This window comes from Canis lupus, chromosome 24 (assembly GCF_048164855.1).
Source record: "Canis lupus baileyi chromosome 24, mCanLup2.hap1, whole genome shotgun sequence".
NCBI classification, from domain to species: domain Eukaryota; kingdom Metazoa; phylum Chordata; class Mammalia; order Carnivora; family Canidae; genus Canis; species Canis lupus.
In genome coordinates, this window is record NC_132861.1 from 20,111,672 (window position 1) to 20,130,877 (window position 19,206).

Here is a 19,206-nt window from a genome sequence, read left to right on the forward strand (position 1 = left end):
TTAAGTACTTCTTCCTTGTTTTCTGCTTGTCTCTTTCTAGAAGACCTTGCAGCCCTGTCCCCTTACTTTGTAGTTCTCTGGACTCTTGAGAGTAGATAGTGTAAAATAAACATTTTTTTTTAGATCAACTAAATTGTCTTTTCATTTTTTAAACAGTATCTACAGGTAACCAGTGTTATATATTCAAACCAAGATATTTTACTACTTTATAAAATACCAAACTTGAAAATGAAAGTTTATGTATATTGAGCTGGAAATTAACAACCCATTTTAATTTTCTTTCTTTTTTTTTTTTTTTGCTTACCATTTTAATTTTCCTAAATGCAAGTCACATATTTGAAATCATTTCCTATAAAAAATTAGATTTCAAGTATTTCTATTTTTCTAATCTCACGTTTCATGAAACCAAACTTTTAACATCTATCTTGAGTAGATTCAGAATAAGCCACCCTAGAACATGCTTTTATTTTGAGCTGAGGTAAAACTTTTCACCTCCCCCTTAACTGCCTAAAAGAAATGAGAAAAAGGGCTTGTATCAGGAAAAGAGCTATTATCAGAGATAACTTTTTCACTGGAGAAATGTATCTGCATGGTAAGGCAACGTCCATTTACCAAGCATTTCCTCCATTCACCTTCCTGTGAATTCTCCTGCCCCTTTGCTTGAAGCCCCGGACCTCTCTTCCTTTCCTTAGCTCAGTTGCCTGGCTGCCCTTTGAGTCTCACATCTTTGTACAGGTATATATGTGTGTACATAATAAAAATGGTTTGTTTTTCTCTTGTTAATCTTGGTGTTTCAGCCAAGAAACCAGAAGGGGAAAGGAAAATTATTTTCTTCCCCTGCCATCTTCATCATTAGAGCCACAGTGAGTTGTCTGCTAGTTTCCCAGGTAAATTATCTTCATTTAAATCTTAGATGCTTGGTATGTAGCACTGTTAACATCAGTACAACATAGCCACTTAATTTTTTTTATTATGAAATATTTTAAGCACACAGAAAAGAGAATATGATGAATATTCCTATCACTGCGTAGCTGGTCACCTTTTAACATTTTCCCACATCTGCTTCAAATTCTTCTTTACTGATTAATTGATTGAAATTCCTCTCTTTTCTTTAGAAAAAAGAATATATTGGAAAGTTGAAGCCATCTTGTATATGTCCTCCAGTTCCTAGCTCTTCAAACATAAATACTATTTGGATCTTGCAATTTGCATTCCCATGATGTATGTTGCTTTTGTTGTTGTTTTATAAGAAGTGCCTCGCTATTTTCCAAAGTTAGTTTCTAGATGTCATGTGTTCTCACTTGCTTAATTAATTAAATGTATTCTTCCTCTTTTTTTTAAAAAAAGATTTTATTTATTTATTCATGAGAGACACAGAGAGAGAGAGACAGAGACATAGGCAGAGATAGAAGCAGGCTCCATGAAGGGAGCCTGATGTGGGACTCGATTCAAGGACTCCAGGACCACACCCTGGGCCGAAGGCAGGCAGGCACTAAACCGCTGAGCCATCCAAGGATCCCCCAGCCATCCAGGGATTCCCCATGTATTCTTCCTCTTTTGTATATATCTTACATATACATATTTTGTACTTTCTTCTGTCTACACTTAAAAAAAGTTTTTATTTTAATTCCAATTAGTTAACATACAATGTTGCATTAGTTTCAAGCGTACAATATAGCAATTCAACACTTTCTTATAACACCTGGTGCTCCTCCTAGGTGTACTCCTTAATCCCCATCACTTATTTCCCCCATTCCCCACCCACCTCCCCTCTAGTAATCATCAGTTTGTTTCCCATACTTCAGCATCTGCCTTTGGCTCAGGGCGTTATCCTGGTCTGGGAATCAAGTGCTACATGGAGTTGCCACAGGAAGCCAGCTTCTCCCTCTGCCTATGTCTCTGCCTCTCTCTGTGTGTCTCTCATGAATAAATAAAATTAAAATCTTTAAAACAAAAATAAATTTTACTTATGAGTAAAATCATATGGTATTTGTCTTTCTCTGACTTACTTTGCTTACTTAGCATTAATCTTTCTAGCTCCACCTATGTCATTGCAAATGGCAAGATTTCATTCTTTTTGGCTGAACAATATTCCATTGCATTTATATATATTGCATCTTCTTTATCCTTTCATGTATGTTGCTTTTGAAAGTGATCTTCAATAGACTCATTAAACAACATTCAGTGCTTATCAGTTTCAATTCATATTCCAAGAAATACTTAATAAACTTGTGTTAAATTTCTTTTATTTCTCATTTAAGGAGTTCTGTCAGATAATTTCTCTAAATACTAGAAATAAACACTAAGGCTATTTCAAGCTGAGTGCTCTCCTCAATTGACACTTTCTCATTAAAAATAAAGTAATTTCTGAGGATCCCTGGGTGGCTCAGTGGTTTAGCACCTGCCTTTGGCCCAGGGCGTGATCCTGGAGTCCTGGGATTGAGTCTCGAGTCAGGCTCCCTGCATGGAGCCTGCTTCTGCCTCTCTCTCTCTCTTTCTGTGTGTGTCTATCATGAATAAATAAATAAAATCTTAAAAAAAATAAAAATAAAGTAATTTAGAGAACATAAAATATTTGTGAAGACTCAAATACACCTCCTTTTTTAGGAGACAGTGATTTTGGAAAAAAACCCAAAATCTTGTCTTATAATAATATACAATTTTGTTTTATAAATACAAAAAGCCTTGTGCATAATATGTATATATATCTGCACATAAACCATTTATTTTAGATCATTGAGATAGCCAAAACTACTTAAAAATGACATCATTTTAGGGGCACTTGGATGGCTCAGTCAGCTAAGCACCCGACTCTTGATTTCAGTTCAGGTCATGATCTCAGCATCATGAGGTAGCCCTGTGTTGGGCTCCATGCTGGGCATGGAGCCTGCTTAAGATTCTCTCTCCTCTCCCTCTGCCCTTCCCACCTCCCACACTCCTATGTACACTCTCTCTCTCTCAAAAAAAAAAAAAAAAAAAAAAAAGACATCATTTTCTTAATGCGAGAAAAAAGAATTGAATAAATTTTTAAAATAAAACAAGAAAACCAATCCATTATCCCACAAAGAAAATCAACAGAGACAGAAGAAAATATGGGGACTATTTAATTTAGAGGGTTCTTATTTTTTAGTATTACATATAAAATCTTAGAGTATTTTTAAATGATATTAATAATAAGCAACACATAATTGTTAGAAACATCATAAATAATAAAATTATAAAATGCCTAAACAATGTATCAGAGTCACTTAAAAAGTAAATTGATAAGGGGAAGGAAAGATAAAAGAAAAATGAAGAAAAAGATAAGAGAAAATTGGGTAGGGAGATATAAAAACAAATCAGGAAAAAAATCAGACATTTTGCAACTACACATAAAAGAAAAACACACATACAGAAAAATAACATAGGTAATATGAAGATATACAGAGAAGTATAGAGAAAACCCATGGGAAAGATATAGCCATAAAGGGAGCTCACTTGTTGGCACTTGTGATGCCATACTTTCTAGCTTTCCTCTTATTTCTCTGGCCATTTCGTCTCAATGTCTTTGCTCGTTCCTGTCCTGTCTGACCACTAAATATTAGCATGCCCAAGGATGGCCCTAAGCCCTCTTCCCTGTACTAGAGATCCTCTTTCTTTAGGTGATGTCATACATGCTCATGGTCCACAGCTTTAAATAATGATAGTTCTCTCAAAGTTTTTTTCAATTCTGCCCTCTTTCTGAGCTCTAGCATCATAGAACCAAGTAGATATTTCTTTCCAATGTCTGCTAGGAATCTCCAACTTTAAAAGTCCAAAACATAACACAATTATTCAGTCTACAGTTGCTTTCCCTTCTCATGCTCAATCCAGAAAATGTCCTTCCTTCAACTTCCACATTTAATTCATCACTAAAGCCCAATGTTTCTTATGAATTTCAAATATTCCCAAGTATACACATACTTTTTTTTTAAGATTTTATTTAGTTATTCATCAGAGATACAGAAAGATGCAGAGAGAGGCAGAGACACAGGCAGAGGGAGAAGCAGGCTCCGTACAGGGAGTCCAATGAGGGACTCGATCCTAGGCCTCCAGGATCACACACTGGGCGAAAGGTGGCACTAAACCGCTGAGCCACCCGGGCTGCCCACTTTTTTTTTTTTTTTAAGATTTTTTTTATTTATTCAGAGAGACAGAGAGAGAGAGAGAGACAGAGAAAGAGAGGGAGAGAGAGGCAGAGATACAGGCAGAGGGAGAAGCAGGCTCCATGCAAGAAACCCAATGCAGGACTTGATCCCGGGACCCCGGGGACTACAACCCAAGCCAAAGGCAGATGCTCAACAGCTGAGCCAGCCAGGCATCCCTACACTTAGTTTTGTTTTTTTTTAATTAAATATTCAGTAGATACAACAGACAACAATATATTTGTAGGGTATAAATAATATAACAAACACCCAAGTATGAACTACCCACTTAATGTATTATATTTGTTTTAAAGAATTGTAGTAAAATACACATAACATAAAACATACCATTTTAACCATTTTAAAGTATACAGTTCAGTGCTATTAAGTACATTCACATTGTTTTGCTACTGTCACCACCATTTATCTCTGGAAAGCTTCTCATTTTGTTAAACTGTAACTCTGTCCCTATTAAATACTAACTCCCCCATTCCCTACTCCTCTCAGCCTCTGACAACCACCATTCTACTTTCTGTCTCTATGAAATTGACTGTTCTTGGCATCTCATGAAAGTAGAATCATACAGTATTTGTCTTTTTGTGACTGGCTTGTTTCATTTAGCATCATGTTTTTGAGGCTCACCCATGTTGTGGCATGGGTTAGAATTCCTTCCTTTTTAAGGCTGAATAATATCCATTGTAGGTATATATCACATTAATGTCTTATAGTTTTCATGGTACAAGTCTTGCATATCTTTTGCTCAATTTACTCCTAAGTATTTTATTCTTTTGGTTACTATTGCAATCCTTATCATATTTGCTATTAAATTATGCTAGCAAAATAAGCTGATAGGTATTCTCAGATTTTTCCTAAACTCTTCAATATTTTGTATTGGGTTGAAATTATCTGTTCTTTGAATATTTGGTAGAAGATGAGAAAACCATTTCAACCTAGTGTTGTTTTTATTTTTTGTTGGAAGGTTTTAAACTATTTTTTTTAAGATTTTATTTATTTATTCAGGAGAGACACAGAGAAGGCAGAGACATAGGCAGAGGGAGAAGCAGGCTCCTCGCAGGGAGGCACCCAGGCATTCCTAAATTAATTTCTTTAATCATTACAGAATGATTCAGCTTTTCTATTTTTTCTTTAGCTGGCTGTAAAAAATTTATTTTTTTCTAAAAATTCATCTAAGTTTAAAGCCTTATTGGCATCAGGCTGTTCATAAGTTCTTGTTATGTTTTAAATCTCTCTACCACCTTTCATTAAGTACCCCCTTTTATTCTGAGTATTGTTTATATGCTTTCTTTCTCTCTTTTTTGCTCAGTCATGCAAGAACTTTGTGATTTTTAGTAATCTTTTTTAAAAAAACTTGACTTCTTTTTGAATTTTTATTTTATTTTTTTTGCTTTGTGTGTGTGTGCATTTGTGGTTCTGTACAAATTTTAGGATTGTTTACTCTATTTCTGTCAAGAATGTCATTGGAATTTTGATAAGGATTACTGAATCTGTAGATTGCTTTGGGTAGTATGAACATTTAAGCAATATTCCTCATCCAAGAGCATGGAATATTTTTTTATTTATTTGTGTCAACTTCTAATATCTTATAGGTTTTATGTACAGGTCTTTTACCTCCTTGGTTATATTTTGTTCCTAGATATCTTATTCTTTTTGATACAATTGTAACCGGGATTATTATCTTTATTTCTTTTTCTGATAGTTCATTATTAGTGCATAGAAACACAACTAATTTTGGGTACTGATTTTATATCCTGCAATTTTCCTGAATTTGTTTATTAATTCTAACAGTTTTTTTGTAGTCTTTAGGGTTTTCTATGTATACTATCATATCATTTGCCAATAGAGACAGGTTGTACTTCTTCCTTTCTGATTTGATGCTCAAGTTATTTTTAAATTTCTCTTTTGATTTCTTTGGCCTATTGGTTGTTCAGTAACATGTTTAATCTCCACATATTTGTAAATTTTCCAGTTTTCCTCTATCCTCTAGAGGTATTATAGTTTTACATTTAGGTATATCTTCCATCTCAAATTAATTTTTGAGTATGGCATGAAGTAAGGGTTGAGGCTTTTTTTTTCCATTTGAAAATCCAATTTTTCTAATATCAGTTTTGAACAGTCTTTCCTTTATCATTAATTTCATTGGTGTCTTTGCAGAAGATCAATGGACTAAATATGCAAGTCTCTATCTGAACTTTCTTTTTTTTTTAAAGATTTATTTATTTATTCATGAAATACACACACACACAGAGAGGCAGACACAGGCAGAGGGAGAAGCAGGCTCCTTGCAGGGAGCTTGTTGTGGTACTCGATCCCGGATCCTGGGATCACCCCGGAGCCGGAGACAGACACTCAAGCACTAAGCCACCCAGGCATCTCTCTATCTGAACTTTCTATTGTGTTCCATTAGCCTACTTACCTATTTTTGTGTCAATACCATACTGTAGGATTATAGTCTTAAAATTCAGGTAACTTGTGTACTCCTACTGTCATCTTCTACTGAAAGATTATGTTGGCTATTCTAAGTTCTTTTGCATTTTCATATAAATTTTAAAATCAGCTTGTCAATTTGTATCAAATGTGTATCTCTTTCTGGGCTTGCTCTTCTGTTGATCAATTTGTCTATAATGTCATCAATACCACACTGTCTCGATTACTGTAGCTTTACAGTAAGTCTTAAAGTTGCATAGCATTAGTTCTCCAACTTTCATTTTTTTAAGATTTTATTTGTTTATCTGAGAAAAAGAGAGATGGCACATGAGCAGGGGGGATGGGCAGAGGGAGAAGTAGGCTCTCTGCTGAACATGGGCCCCCCCGACATGCGGCTCCATCCCAGGACCCTGAGATCATGACCTAAGCTGAAGGCAAACGCTTAACTGATGGAGCCACCCAGGTGCCCCTCCAACTTTCTTCTTCAAAATTGTTTTGGCTATTCTAGGTCTTTTGCCTCTCCACATAAACTTTAGAATCAGTTTGTCCATATTCATAAAATCATTGCTGGGATTTTGACTGGTATTCTATTAAATCTGTAGATCAAGCTTGACAATATTGAGTTTTCCTATCCATGAACCTGGAATATCAATCCATTTATTTAGCTCTTCTCTGATTTCATTGATCATATTTGTAGTTTTCTTCATATAGCTCTTATATATATTTTGTTACATTTGTAATTAATTGTTTAACTTTTGAGAGTGCTAATATAAATGATATTGTGTTTTTAATTTCAAATTCCATTTGTTCTTTGTTGGATTATAGGAAAACAACTGACTTTTGCATATTAACCTGTATCCTGCAACCTTGGTATAACTTTTAGTTTCAAGAGTTTTTTTTTACATCATCTGCAAATCTGATTAAAACTATTTTAAAGTTTTTATTTTAATATCAGTTAAGTTTCAAGAATTGTTTATTCTTTTAAATTTTCAACATAGACAATCATATCATCTTTAAAAAAAGAAAATTTTAATTTCTTTCTTCCTGATCTGTATATCTTTTACTTCCTTTTCTGACCTTATTGCATTAGCAAGGACTTCCAATACAATATTAAAAGGGAGTGGAGAGAGGAACAACATTTGCATTGTACCTGATCTTGATGGAAAAGCTTCTAGTTTCTCACCGTTAAGTATCATATTAGCTATAGGGTTTTAAAAATATTTTATTTATTTATTCATGAAAGACACAGAGAAAGAGAGGCAGAGACATAGGCAAAAGGAGGAGGCTCAAGGCAGGAAGCCCAATGTGGGACTCAATCCTGGGACCCTGGGATCACACCCTGAGCTAAAGGCAGAGGCTCAACCGCTGAGCCACTCAAGCATCCCTATATATATATATTTTTTTTAATAGATAGTCTTTACTAAGTTGAAGAGGTTCTCCTCTATTCATTGTTTACTGAGAGTTTTTAGCATGAATGAGTGTTGGATCTTCTCAAGTGCTTTTTCTCAATGTATTGATATATCATGTAGTTTTTCATTTTTATTTTGTTGACGTAATAGATCACATTAATTTATTTCCTAATGTTGAATCAGCCTTGTATACCTGTGATAAATCCTACTTGGTCATGGTATTTTGTTATATTTATACTTTTTTGGATTCAGCTTGCTAATATTTTGTTGAGGATTTTTGCATTTATGTTCCTGAGAGATATTGGTTTATGGTTTTCTTCTCTCGGAATGTCTTTGTCTAGTTTTGGTATTAGGGTAATGTTGCCCTTATAGAATGAGTTAGAAATTATTCTCTCAAAAAAAAAATTATTCTCTCTGCTTCTATACTCTGAAAGACATTACAGAGACTTAGTATAATTTCTTCCTTAAATGTTTTGTAGAATTCACCAGTGAACTCATCTGGGCCTGGTACTTTCTGTTTTGAAAGGTTATTAATTATTCATTCAATTTCTTTAATAGATACAGGTCTATTCACATTTTCCATTTCTTCTTGTGTGAGTTTTGGCAGATAATATCTTTCAAGGAATCAGTACATTTCATCTAGATTATCAAATTTGTGGGCATGGTTGTTCACAACTTTGAATCCATAGATCAATTGGGGAGAACTGACATGTTCACATTATGAGTTCTCTAATCCCATTACATTAAAATTTTTCCCCATTTATTTCAATCTTTTAAGAATTCTCTCAATAATGTTTTGTAGTTTTTATTTTAGAAATCTTGCATACCTTTTAAAAAATTTATTGTTAGGCATTTGATATTTTTAACACCATTATAAATGGCATTTTAGGGGATCCCTGGGTGGCTCAGAGGTTTAGTGCCTGCCTTTGGCCCAAGGCATAAACCTGGAGTCCTGGGATTGAGTCCCAAATCGGGCTCCCTGCATGGGGCCTACTTCTCCCTCTGCCTGTGTCTCTGCCTCTCTCTCTCTCTGTGTCTCTCATGAATAAATAAATAAAATCTTAAAAAATAATGGTATTTTAAAATAGCAGTTTCCAACTATTTGTGGCTAGTACATGGGATTAAAATTAATTTTTGTATTTTGACCTTATATCCTTTGACCTTGTATCAGCTTTTGTTTGTCTTTGGTTAATTTCCTTAATTTTTTAAAGTTTTTTTTTTTGTTACTTAATCTATATATCTATATAGGTATATTTTAGGTCCTTGTGCTTAGTGTTCTTTTTTAACTAGTATGGTTGACATACAATGTTATAATACTTTCAGGTACACAACAGTGATTCAATAATTCTATACATTTTACTATGCTCACAACCATACAGATGTAATTACCTTCTGTCATCATACAATGTTATTACAATATTATTAACTACATTCCTTATGCTGTACTTTTCATCTCCATGACTATTTATTTATAACTGGAAGTTTGTACCTCTTAATAGTCTTCACTTATTTGTGCATCCCCTCTAATCCTGTTCTCTCTGGCAACTGCCAGTTTGTTCTCTGTATTTTTGATTATGGAAAAAAGTTTCCTTTATTTTTAAAGGATCTTTTCTGTTGGATATAGAGTTCTTAGCTTATAGGTTTTTCTTTTTTCTTTCAGCTCTTTAAAGATATTATTCCAGGGACACCTGAGTGGCTCAGCAGTTGAGCATCTGCCTTTGGCTCAGGGCTTGATCCTGGGATCCCAAGATCGAGTCCCACATTGGGCTTCCTACATGGAGCCTCCTTATTCATCATGAATAAATAAATAAAATATTTTTTAAAAATGATATTATTCCATTATCTTTTAGCTTCCATTCTTTTTTTAAAAAATATTTTATTTATTTATTTATTTATTCATTCATTCATTCATTCATTCATTCGTTCGTTCGTTCACAGGAGACACAGAGAGAGGCAGAGACATAAGTAGAGGGAGAAGCAAGCTCCTCACAGGGAGCCTGATGCAGAACTCAATCCCTAGACTCTGGGATCATGTCCTGAGCTGAAGGCAGACGCTCAACCGCTGAGCCACCCAGGCATCCCTAGCTTCCATTATCTCTGATGTGAAGTAATTTAAAATTCTTACAGATGTTCTCTTGACTCTAATATGTCCTTGTTTACTGTTTTCTTTCAGATTTGTCTGTGGTTTTCAGCAGTTTAATTCTGGTCTACTTAAATGTGGTTCTATTTGTATTTATCCTGCCTGAAGTTCTACTGAATTTCTCAGATCTAGAAGTTTATGTCTTTCAACAATTTTAGAAAAAATTCAATTTTATTTATTCAAACATTTTTCTATTCCTTCTGAGATCCCAATTACATGAATATAAAATCTTTTGATATTATTCCACATGTCCTAGATTCTCTTCTTTTTTCATTCTGTTTTATTTTCTATGCTTCAGTTCAGATAATTTTTAAAAAGATTTTATTTATTTATTTATTTATTTATTTATTTATTTATTTACTTACTTACTTATTTATTTATTTATTCATGAGAGACAGAGAGAGAAAGAGGCAGAGACCCAGGCAGAGGGAGAAGCAGGCTTTCCACAGGAGCCTGATGCAGGACTCGATCCCAGACCTGGATCACACCAAGTCAAAGGCAGACACTCAACTGCTGAGCCACCCAGGAGTCCTGGTTTGGATAATTTTTATTACCACTTTATATTATTATAATTTAAGTTACATGATCTTTTTGGTTTTGTTTGTTTTGGTGCATTGTGCTACTAAGCCTATCCAATACCTTTTCATTGAAGATATATTTTTTGGGGATCCCTGGGTGGCTCAGCGGTTTAGAGCCTGCCTTCAGCCCAGGGCGCGATCCTGCAGTCGCAGGTTCGAGTCCCACGTCAGGCTCCCTGCATGGAGCCTGCTTCTCCCTCTGCCTGTGTCTCCACCTCTATGTGTCTATCATGGATAAATAAATCTTAAAAAAAAAAAGATATTCCACCTATTTGCTGAGATTCTCCCATTTGTTCACTCATTCTGTTCTTTTCTGATAAATCTTTTACTATACTTATAATAGCCGTTTTAAATCCTTGTCTGCTAATTCCAACAACTGGGGCATCTGTAGGTCAGCAACTATAGGATATTTTCTCTTAGATTATAAGTCATATTTTCCTGCTTCTTTGTATGTTATTACATTTTCATTCCAGGTTGTATATTGAAAACTGTGGAGACTCTGGATTACATTATGTTATTCTAAAGAATGTTGAGTTATTTCTGGTGATAGTATCCTTTAAAAACTTTGTTTTAGGTTTTGTTAGGGTGGGCCTATTTTGTTTTTCCCTTTCATCCTGTGGGACAGTCTTTGATTATGGTTTATGGTCCTTTTGACCCTTTTGGGTTTTAGTGGAAAACTTGAGATGTTTATAGATTCTAATTTGCTATAAATTAAACACTGAACTCTGTCTCCCCAACACCTGACAGCAGCTGAAATCTTTGCTCTGCTCTTTTTCTTTCTAGCTGTTGCTTTTTTCTGGATTCCCTGAAGTCACATCCTGTGTATGTATGGGTTAGGGGAGAATCAACAACCTGAGGGAATTTGAATGCATATTTCAGAGCTCCCTGCTCTGTGGCTCACTCCTTCCCAGGATTTTCACCCTTAATTTCCAGCCACTTAGGCAGCCTTGAACTGTGACCTCTATGTCATTATCCTATTAGACTTTCTGTTTCAGTTCTAACTTCTCATATGTCTCGTGAACTGAGAATCATCTTTGGGTGAACAGCTGGATAAATGTAGAGCTCATCTCATTTTCTTTCTCTTTTCAGGGATTTGGTACCCTCTAGCTTCTGCCTGTTCTTTTTTTAATTTTTTTTATTTTTTATTAAATTGCATTCCAGGCCTTAAAAGAGTGGTTTTATATTTATTTATTTATTTATTTATTTATTTATTTATTTATTTATTTATTTATTCATTCATTCATTCATTCATTCATTCATTCATTAAATATATATTTTTAAAGATTTTATTTATTTATTTACGAGAGACACAGAGAAAGAGAAAGGCAAAGACACAGACAGAAGCAGGCTCCACGCAGGGAGCCCGACATGGGACTCCATCCAGGGTCTCCAGGATCACGCCCTGGGCTGAAGGCAGTGCCAAACTGCTGAGCCACCGGGGCTGCCCTATTTATTAAAGATTTTATTTATTTATTCATGAGAGACACACAGAGAGAGACAGAGAGGCAGGGATACAGGCAGAGAGAGAAGCAGGCTCCATGCAGGTAGCCTGACATGGGACTCAATCCTGGGATTCCAGGATCATACCCTGGGCCGAAGGCATATGCTCAACCGCTGAGCCACCCAGGTGTCCCTAGAAAATAATCTTTATGTTAAGTTACTGAAATTTTGGATTTTTAAAATAGAAGTTATTGTTATTTATGCTAATTAATTTTCACAGGCAATATCCTAATTAGTGATAAAGATATGACTAGAATCTAGTCCTCTGTTTCCTTTGATGGTTAACAAATATAATTCCACATAACTTACATAATTAGCACATTGGTACACTAGTTTGCAACAAAATTTACAACAGTTAAGAACATGCCATTTAATTAATAGAAAAATGGTGACTTACCCAGAGATCTAATGCCTTTTTGTTCAAGAAAGCTGTTTAAAATATTTATATTAAGATTTAATATAAATCCTAGTTCTGGTGTAAGCTTCCAGAAGCCATCCTATGAAATAAAAAAAAAAATTAAGCCACATTATTGAAATTTAATTACATACATAAGATATTAATGTAATAAATAATGTTTCCAATGATCTCATTTCAGTTTATTAAGACATTTCTAAAATTTTTATTATCAAACATTTTATCTTTATTATTTTTTTAAATCAATGTTCTTTATAGAACTATAAGTTCTATTAGTTCTTGATATACTAGTGACACAATATTGTTGGGAGTCTCAAAAAATACTATGGACATTATGTATCAGGTGGCACTTATAAATGGTGTTATGTGTTTTTTTCTTCTAGTAATGCTTTGAACTGATGTTTCTCAAACTTTTAAGTAGCAGATTCCTTTTGATCAACATTAAAAATGTGCCTTTATGATGTCTGAAATATGAAAATGACATTTTTTTACTAAATATAAAATTGTAAAAAAAAAAACAAAAAAAAACAAAAAAAAATTGTTATGGTGAATATGGTCTTTAAAAATACTTTACTTATCCTCATTGTCCTCTGCCCACCATACCCAACTTTCTAAGGCTGATGTTTATTACATATTATAAGGTGGTTGTAAGCCTGAACATGGGGATCTTGAACTTGAAGTAGATCGACTCCAGGTCTCAAGGCAACTGATAAAGGGAGCAGAAAGGAGAGTAAGGTCATAGGCAGGTGCACAGACTCTATGGCAATAATTTGAAAAATAAAAGCATTGATATAGGCTAACTAGTATTGAACTAGTTCTAGATGCCAGGTTTTTGTTTTTTAAAAAACCTTTTTAGCCAGTTCTTGTGGAAAATCTTTTATTATATCCACTTTGCAAATGAGGATACTGAGGCACAGAGAAGTTTAAGCACCTTGTTCAAAGTTGCACAGCTAACAAGTAGCAGAGGCATGATTTAAGCCCCAACAGTTTGGTTCCAAAGCCCACAGACAGCAGTATCTGCTATACTGCTTCCAACACTGCTTTCATGTACATTCTTTCAGGTAAAAAATAAAAGCTGGGCAGCTGTTATTATCTTGTTTAAACCTCAAAACCACTTTATGAGGTAGCCATTATTATCATCCCCAGTATATGGGTAAAGAGCCTGAGACTCAGGAAGGTTATCTGACTTGCCTTAAATCACAAAGCAGTAAGACTGAGGCACAAATTTAGTCTCATACTAAATCAAGTTGCTTTTTTCACTTTATATCAAAACAAATAATAATATACGTGAGGCTGGGTCTTAGTACCAGTGCAGGAACTAAATTTATTGGGTGTTTATTAGCTTCACAAATGGAATGATAAACTGTAACACAATCTTACATGTTGAGTCATATTCCCAAGACCATATGTGAACTTCACAATGAGATGTTTACATGATTGTAATTCATCTATCTGTTCTAGAATCTAGGAAATCAAGGTGTTACCCCATGACCCACCCAGGGGTGCTAATATTCAACCAAGGAATATTAATATTCACTTGCATGATATTTTGGCCTAACAATTAAAAGTAGATAGATAAATGCCATCATCAAGCAACTGTATTGTTCAATGACTTTTTTTTTTTAAAGCAGGATTTTATCAATGAAGGAAGCAGTGTGTTGATTTACATTCTTCCACAAGTCACTTACCTCACTAATACACTGGTAAACATTTCAATGACCAGTTACTTTGAGTATTTCTGTTCTGAACTATGAAGCTAATTAACCATACACTTAAGGGTAAATTAGACTAATACCTCAGTTTGTAGACTGAAGAGTTCAGTCCAAGGCACAAAATTCATCCAGCTTTGTTCATCTTTTTGTGACTGAAAGCTTGCAGTAAAGTTACTTCCTCTTATATCAAATTTTGCCGCTTTTTGAAAACAACTACTTGTCAGAAATTCTGGTGTTTCATTATTTTCTGTTGCAAAAAAACATTCATAACTTGAAGGTGATGAAATTCTGGCAGAAAGATCTGTGGAAGAAGACTCCAATTCAGTGTTAGCAAACAGATCTATTGGTGGCTTGTAACTGGTGCTCAAAGGAACTACAGAATTTTGAAAATAAAGAGGAGAATCAGAATGGTAATGAACGTCAAACCCTCTGGATGGACTAGCAGAAGAAACTCTTTTAGGAAGAGACAAAAAAATATTTGGCTGCAGAAGAGAGTCCAACTCATGGGAAATGCTACCAGAATTGTCGGTCTTATGGCTTTGAGAAGTTTCAGGTAGATTAACCTCTCTGGATTTAAATGAGGCACCTAAAAGAGAAGAAAAAGCAGAGGATCCAAAACGTGGGGAAGGTGGTCTGGAAGGGGTACGTGACTCAGGGGTAAAGTCACCCAAAAAGTCAATTTGAAGGTCTTGGTCATTCTTAGATGGACCAAACTGTTTGAGACTCTTAGGACAAGCAAAATGAGCCTTTTTATGACATAGGCGGGGAGGATGAAGGAAACTAGTACCAAAAAAGGGCTGAACTTCCAAACAGGCTGAACTATGGGCAGCAGAAATGCTATAACCAGCCGGTTTTAGGAAAGGGGCAGCTTCACAAAGTGGTAGTTTAAATGACTCAGAAATTCTGGTGTCCAATGGCTTTTCCACATCTCCATGTTCAATATTGACTATTAAAGGTTTTTCTGATAGTTGGGAACCAAAATCTTCCAAAACATCCAAATCTTCAGAATATTCCAGCCGAGATAATTTAAACTTTCTGTTCGTCAAATGTGGTTGTGGCAGTTTTTCTTTCCATTCAAAGAATGCTGAAAAAGGCTGTCCAAGAGGGAAAAATATAAGGTAAGGAAAAACACAAAATAAAATGAACAATCAAACATACTTCCTATAGTTGACTTCTGAGTAGACAGACATGTAATCATAATCGCTTATCCTAGAGCACTGAAAAGAGTATATATTCAAGATAATTTAAATACAACGTCCTACTTATATAGATACAAATCTTATATAGAGATTTGGAGAGAACAGCAACAATAAATACATCTTCCTTTCTCTATATTCTTAGTGTGCTAAAATTTTCAATACCCCTCATTTTATACAAAAGAAAAGTCAGCACTATAGAAGTGTCTTGTTCAAGATTTTAAAATTAGCAGTATCATAGTGTGTAATTGGCCCTAAAATAAACTGATAATTTGAAATAAATTATTCTGGTCTTTTATTCTGCTGTTCAGAAATATTAAGGAAATGGGAAAACTGAAAAAAAAATTTCAAAAGCTTTAAAGTAACTAAACGAATGCATCTTTATACCAGACTTTAAACGACATGTAAAATAAATGGGAATTGAGGATGATATGCTACTACTATTCCTGGAATATAAAAAGTCTTTCTTAAAAAGATACATGTAAATAAAATCCAGTTTTATATGAATTACAAGTCTTTGAGATATTTTGGAAATAATTAGCCTGGCAGCACCTGATTGGCTCAATGGGTAGAGCACGTGGCTCTTGATCTTGCAGTTGTATATTTGAGCCCCACACTGGGTGTAGAGATGACTTAAAAAAAAAATCTTAAAAAAAATAATTAGCCTATAATTTTACCAAGGTAAATCAGCTGTTTTTTTTTTAAAGTGTAGTCTTTCCCCATTCAGTCATTTCCAGTATACATTTAAATAATTATGCTGCAGAACATATAACAAGACACATATTTGAAAATAACATTTAAAAACAATACTTTTCTGGTTAAATTTCTCTTAATTACAGAAGCAAACTAAATAGAACAATAATGATGGATCAGACCTATCAGATATTAAGGCATTTTATAAAATTACAATAATGAGACATCAATGGAATAGATGGTCCAGCAATAGATCCTAAAACACAGGAATTTAGTAGATGATAAAGATGACATTTTTTAAAAAGCTTTTATTTATTTATTCATTGAGATACAGAGAGAGCGTGAGAGAGGCAGAGACACAGACAGAGGGAGAAGCAGGTTCCATGCAGGGAGCCCAACACGGGGCTCGATCCTGGGACTCCAGGATCATGCCCCCTGCCAAAGGCAGGTGCCAAACCCGCTGAGCCATTCAGGGATCCCTAAAGATGACATTTTAAGTCAATGGGAGGAAAAAGAGTTATCCAATAAACAGTGTTGGGGACAGTGGGTAGCTAATTAGGAAAAGAATAAGGTTAGTTCCATACTTCCTATCTTATACCAGGATAGATTCAAATTGGATGAAAAATTAAATACAAATAAGAAAGCATAAACACTTTAAAATAAAAACTATTTTAAAAAGTAAGAGGACACTTTGAGAAAGCATAATTTCTGAATAGTAAAGCTGTTTTTAAGCATGATAATAAAAACCAAAACAATAAAACAAAAACAAGTAACCCAAAGATCAAAAAATGTGACTGCACTAAGAAATCTGCATGACAAAAAGATGATGAATGACATCAAAATATAAACGGCAAACTGGGACACAAATTTGTGCAACTCAAATTACAAACAGCTAATTTCCCTAATATGTAGTTTTCCCGAAATAAAAAAATTACTAATAACAAAGGCAAAAGACATGTAGATAACACATAGAAAAGAAGATATCTAAGGTTCTTAAGAATATGAAAACATGCTTATCTTCATTCACAAAGAAATGAAAATTAAAATATCACTAACACATTTCTCACCTGTCCAATTTGCAAAGCTCAAACATTTGAATGATACATTGGGTTAAGGAGGGACAGTAAGAGCCTCTTGCATGCTACTGATGTGAGTGTGAATTGACATAACTTACACAGAGGGCAATTTGGTTAGAGTTAATTGAAATTTTCAGAATGGATTTACTTAGGGATCATTGATATACAATAAACTGCATATTTAAAGTGTGTAATCTGAGGAACACCTGGCTGGCTCAGTTGGTGCAGCACCTGACTCCTGATCTCAGGGTCCTGAGTTGGAGCCCACATTGGGAGTAGAGTTTATTTTAAAAAAATAAAGTGCATCATTTGGTGCACTTAAGTAGACATCATGAAGCCATTATCACAATGAAGAGAATGAACATATCCATCACTTCCAAGGTATTCCTGCGCCCTTTTGTAATCCACCTCATTCCTCTCCTCACTATGCCCAGGCAACTACTATTTACTTGCTTTCAGTAACTTTAGAATGGTTTACATGTATTTTGTATCAATGGAATCATACAATTTCTATTCTTCTTTGTTTGACTTCTTTTAGTTAGCATTAACCATCCTGACATTCATCCATGTTGCATGCATCAACAGTTACTTCCTTTTTATTGCTGAGTAGTATTCCATCATATGGCTATATCACAATTTGTTTATTCATTTCCTGATGGTTGTTTCCAACTTCTGGCTACTATAAATAAAGCCACAATGAGTACTTATGCAGAAATCTTTGACCATAAACTTTCATTTCATTTGGCTGGGTCAAATGGTAGGTGTACGTTTTATTTTTTAAGAAACTGTCCAGGAGTTTGTAAAATGATTTTGCCATTTTTAAAAGAAGATTTCATTTATTTATTTGAGAGAGAGAGTGAGAGTGAGAGAGATCACTGAAGGAGAGGGAAAGGGAGAAGCAGACTCCCTGATGAGCAGGGAGCTCGATGCGGGGCTGGGTCCCAGGAACCAGAGGTCATGACCTGAGCTGAAGGTAGATGCTTAACTCACTGAGCCCCCCACCTTGGTTGTGCCATTTTATACTAACCAGCAGGTGCAGGAGAGTTACAGTTGTTCCATATCTTTGCCACATCTAGTACTGTCAGCACCTTTTAGGCCATTCAATTGGGTATATAAAGGTATCTCATTGTGGTTCCAATTTTCATATTCTTATGTGACTCATGATGTTGAACATCTTTTCATATGCTTGTTTGCCATCTGTGTATCTTTTTTGGTGAAGTGTCTATTCAAATCTGTTCATTATCTTATTGGGTTTTCTTATTGAATTGTAAGTTTGCTTTATATATTTCAGATGTCTTTATCAGATGTATTTTACAAATATTTCCTCACAGTCTTTGGTTGGCCCTTTTATTTGCTTAATGGTGTCTTCTGAAGAGCAAAAGTTTTTGATATTAATGAAGTCCAATTCACCAATTTTTAAAAGTTTTTTAAATTTAAGAAACCTTTGTCCAACCCAAATTCATTAACATTTTCTCCTATGTTCTCTTCCAGATATTCTAGCATCAGTTGTTACATTTAAGTCTATATTCCTATATTCTAATCTTTGCAAATGGTCTGAGTTAAGGATAAAAGTTCATTTATTTTTTCCCTTTTATTTTTTTACTTAAATTCAATTAACATATAGTGTATTATTAGTTTCAAAAGTAGAGTTCAGTGATTCACCAGTTTTATATAACACCCAATGCTCATTACATCCCATGCCCTCCTTAATGTCTATCACCCAGTCACCCCATTCCCCTATCCCCCTCCCCTCCAGCAACTCTGTTTTCTATGATTCAGAGTCTCTTATGGTTTGTCTCTCTCTCTCTCTCTCTCTGATTTTTGTCGTTTTATTTTTCCTTCCCTTTCCCTATGCTCCTCTATTTTGTTTCTTAAACTT

At 34.6% G+C, this 19,206-nt stretch overlaps 1 protein-coding gene and 1 long non-coding RNA gene across 11 annotated transcripts in view; one reads left to right on the top strand and one right to left on the bottom strand.

Moving 5' to 3' along the window:
* LOC140615863 (uncharacterized) overlaps positions 1–19,206 on the top strand; it is a 59,804-nt gene that overhangs the window by 12,472 nt on the left and 28,126 nt on the right. The gene's annotated exons all lie outside the window — the stretch shown is intronic.
* The window catches only part of PARP4 (poly(ADP-ribose) polymerase family member 4), a 95,634-nt gene that overhangs the window by 4,948 nt on the left and 71,480 nt on the right, over positions 1–19,206 (bottom strand). For 2 of the 3 annotated variants that reach the window (XM_072795849.1, XM_072795848.1), the window contains 2 exons: positions 14,446–15,456; positions 12,633–12,732 (listed from right to left, as the gene is read on the bottom strand). In XM_072795849.1, the coding sequence (XP_072651950.1) occupies positions 12,633–12,732; positions 14,446–15,456 (1,111 nt within the window). The remainder of the gene's footprint in view (positions 1–12,632; positions 12,733–14,445; positions 15,457–19,206) is intronic. The other variant, XM_072795850.1, reaches the window with a different exon arrangement.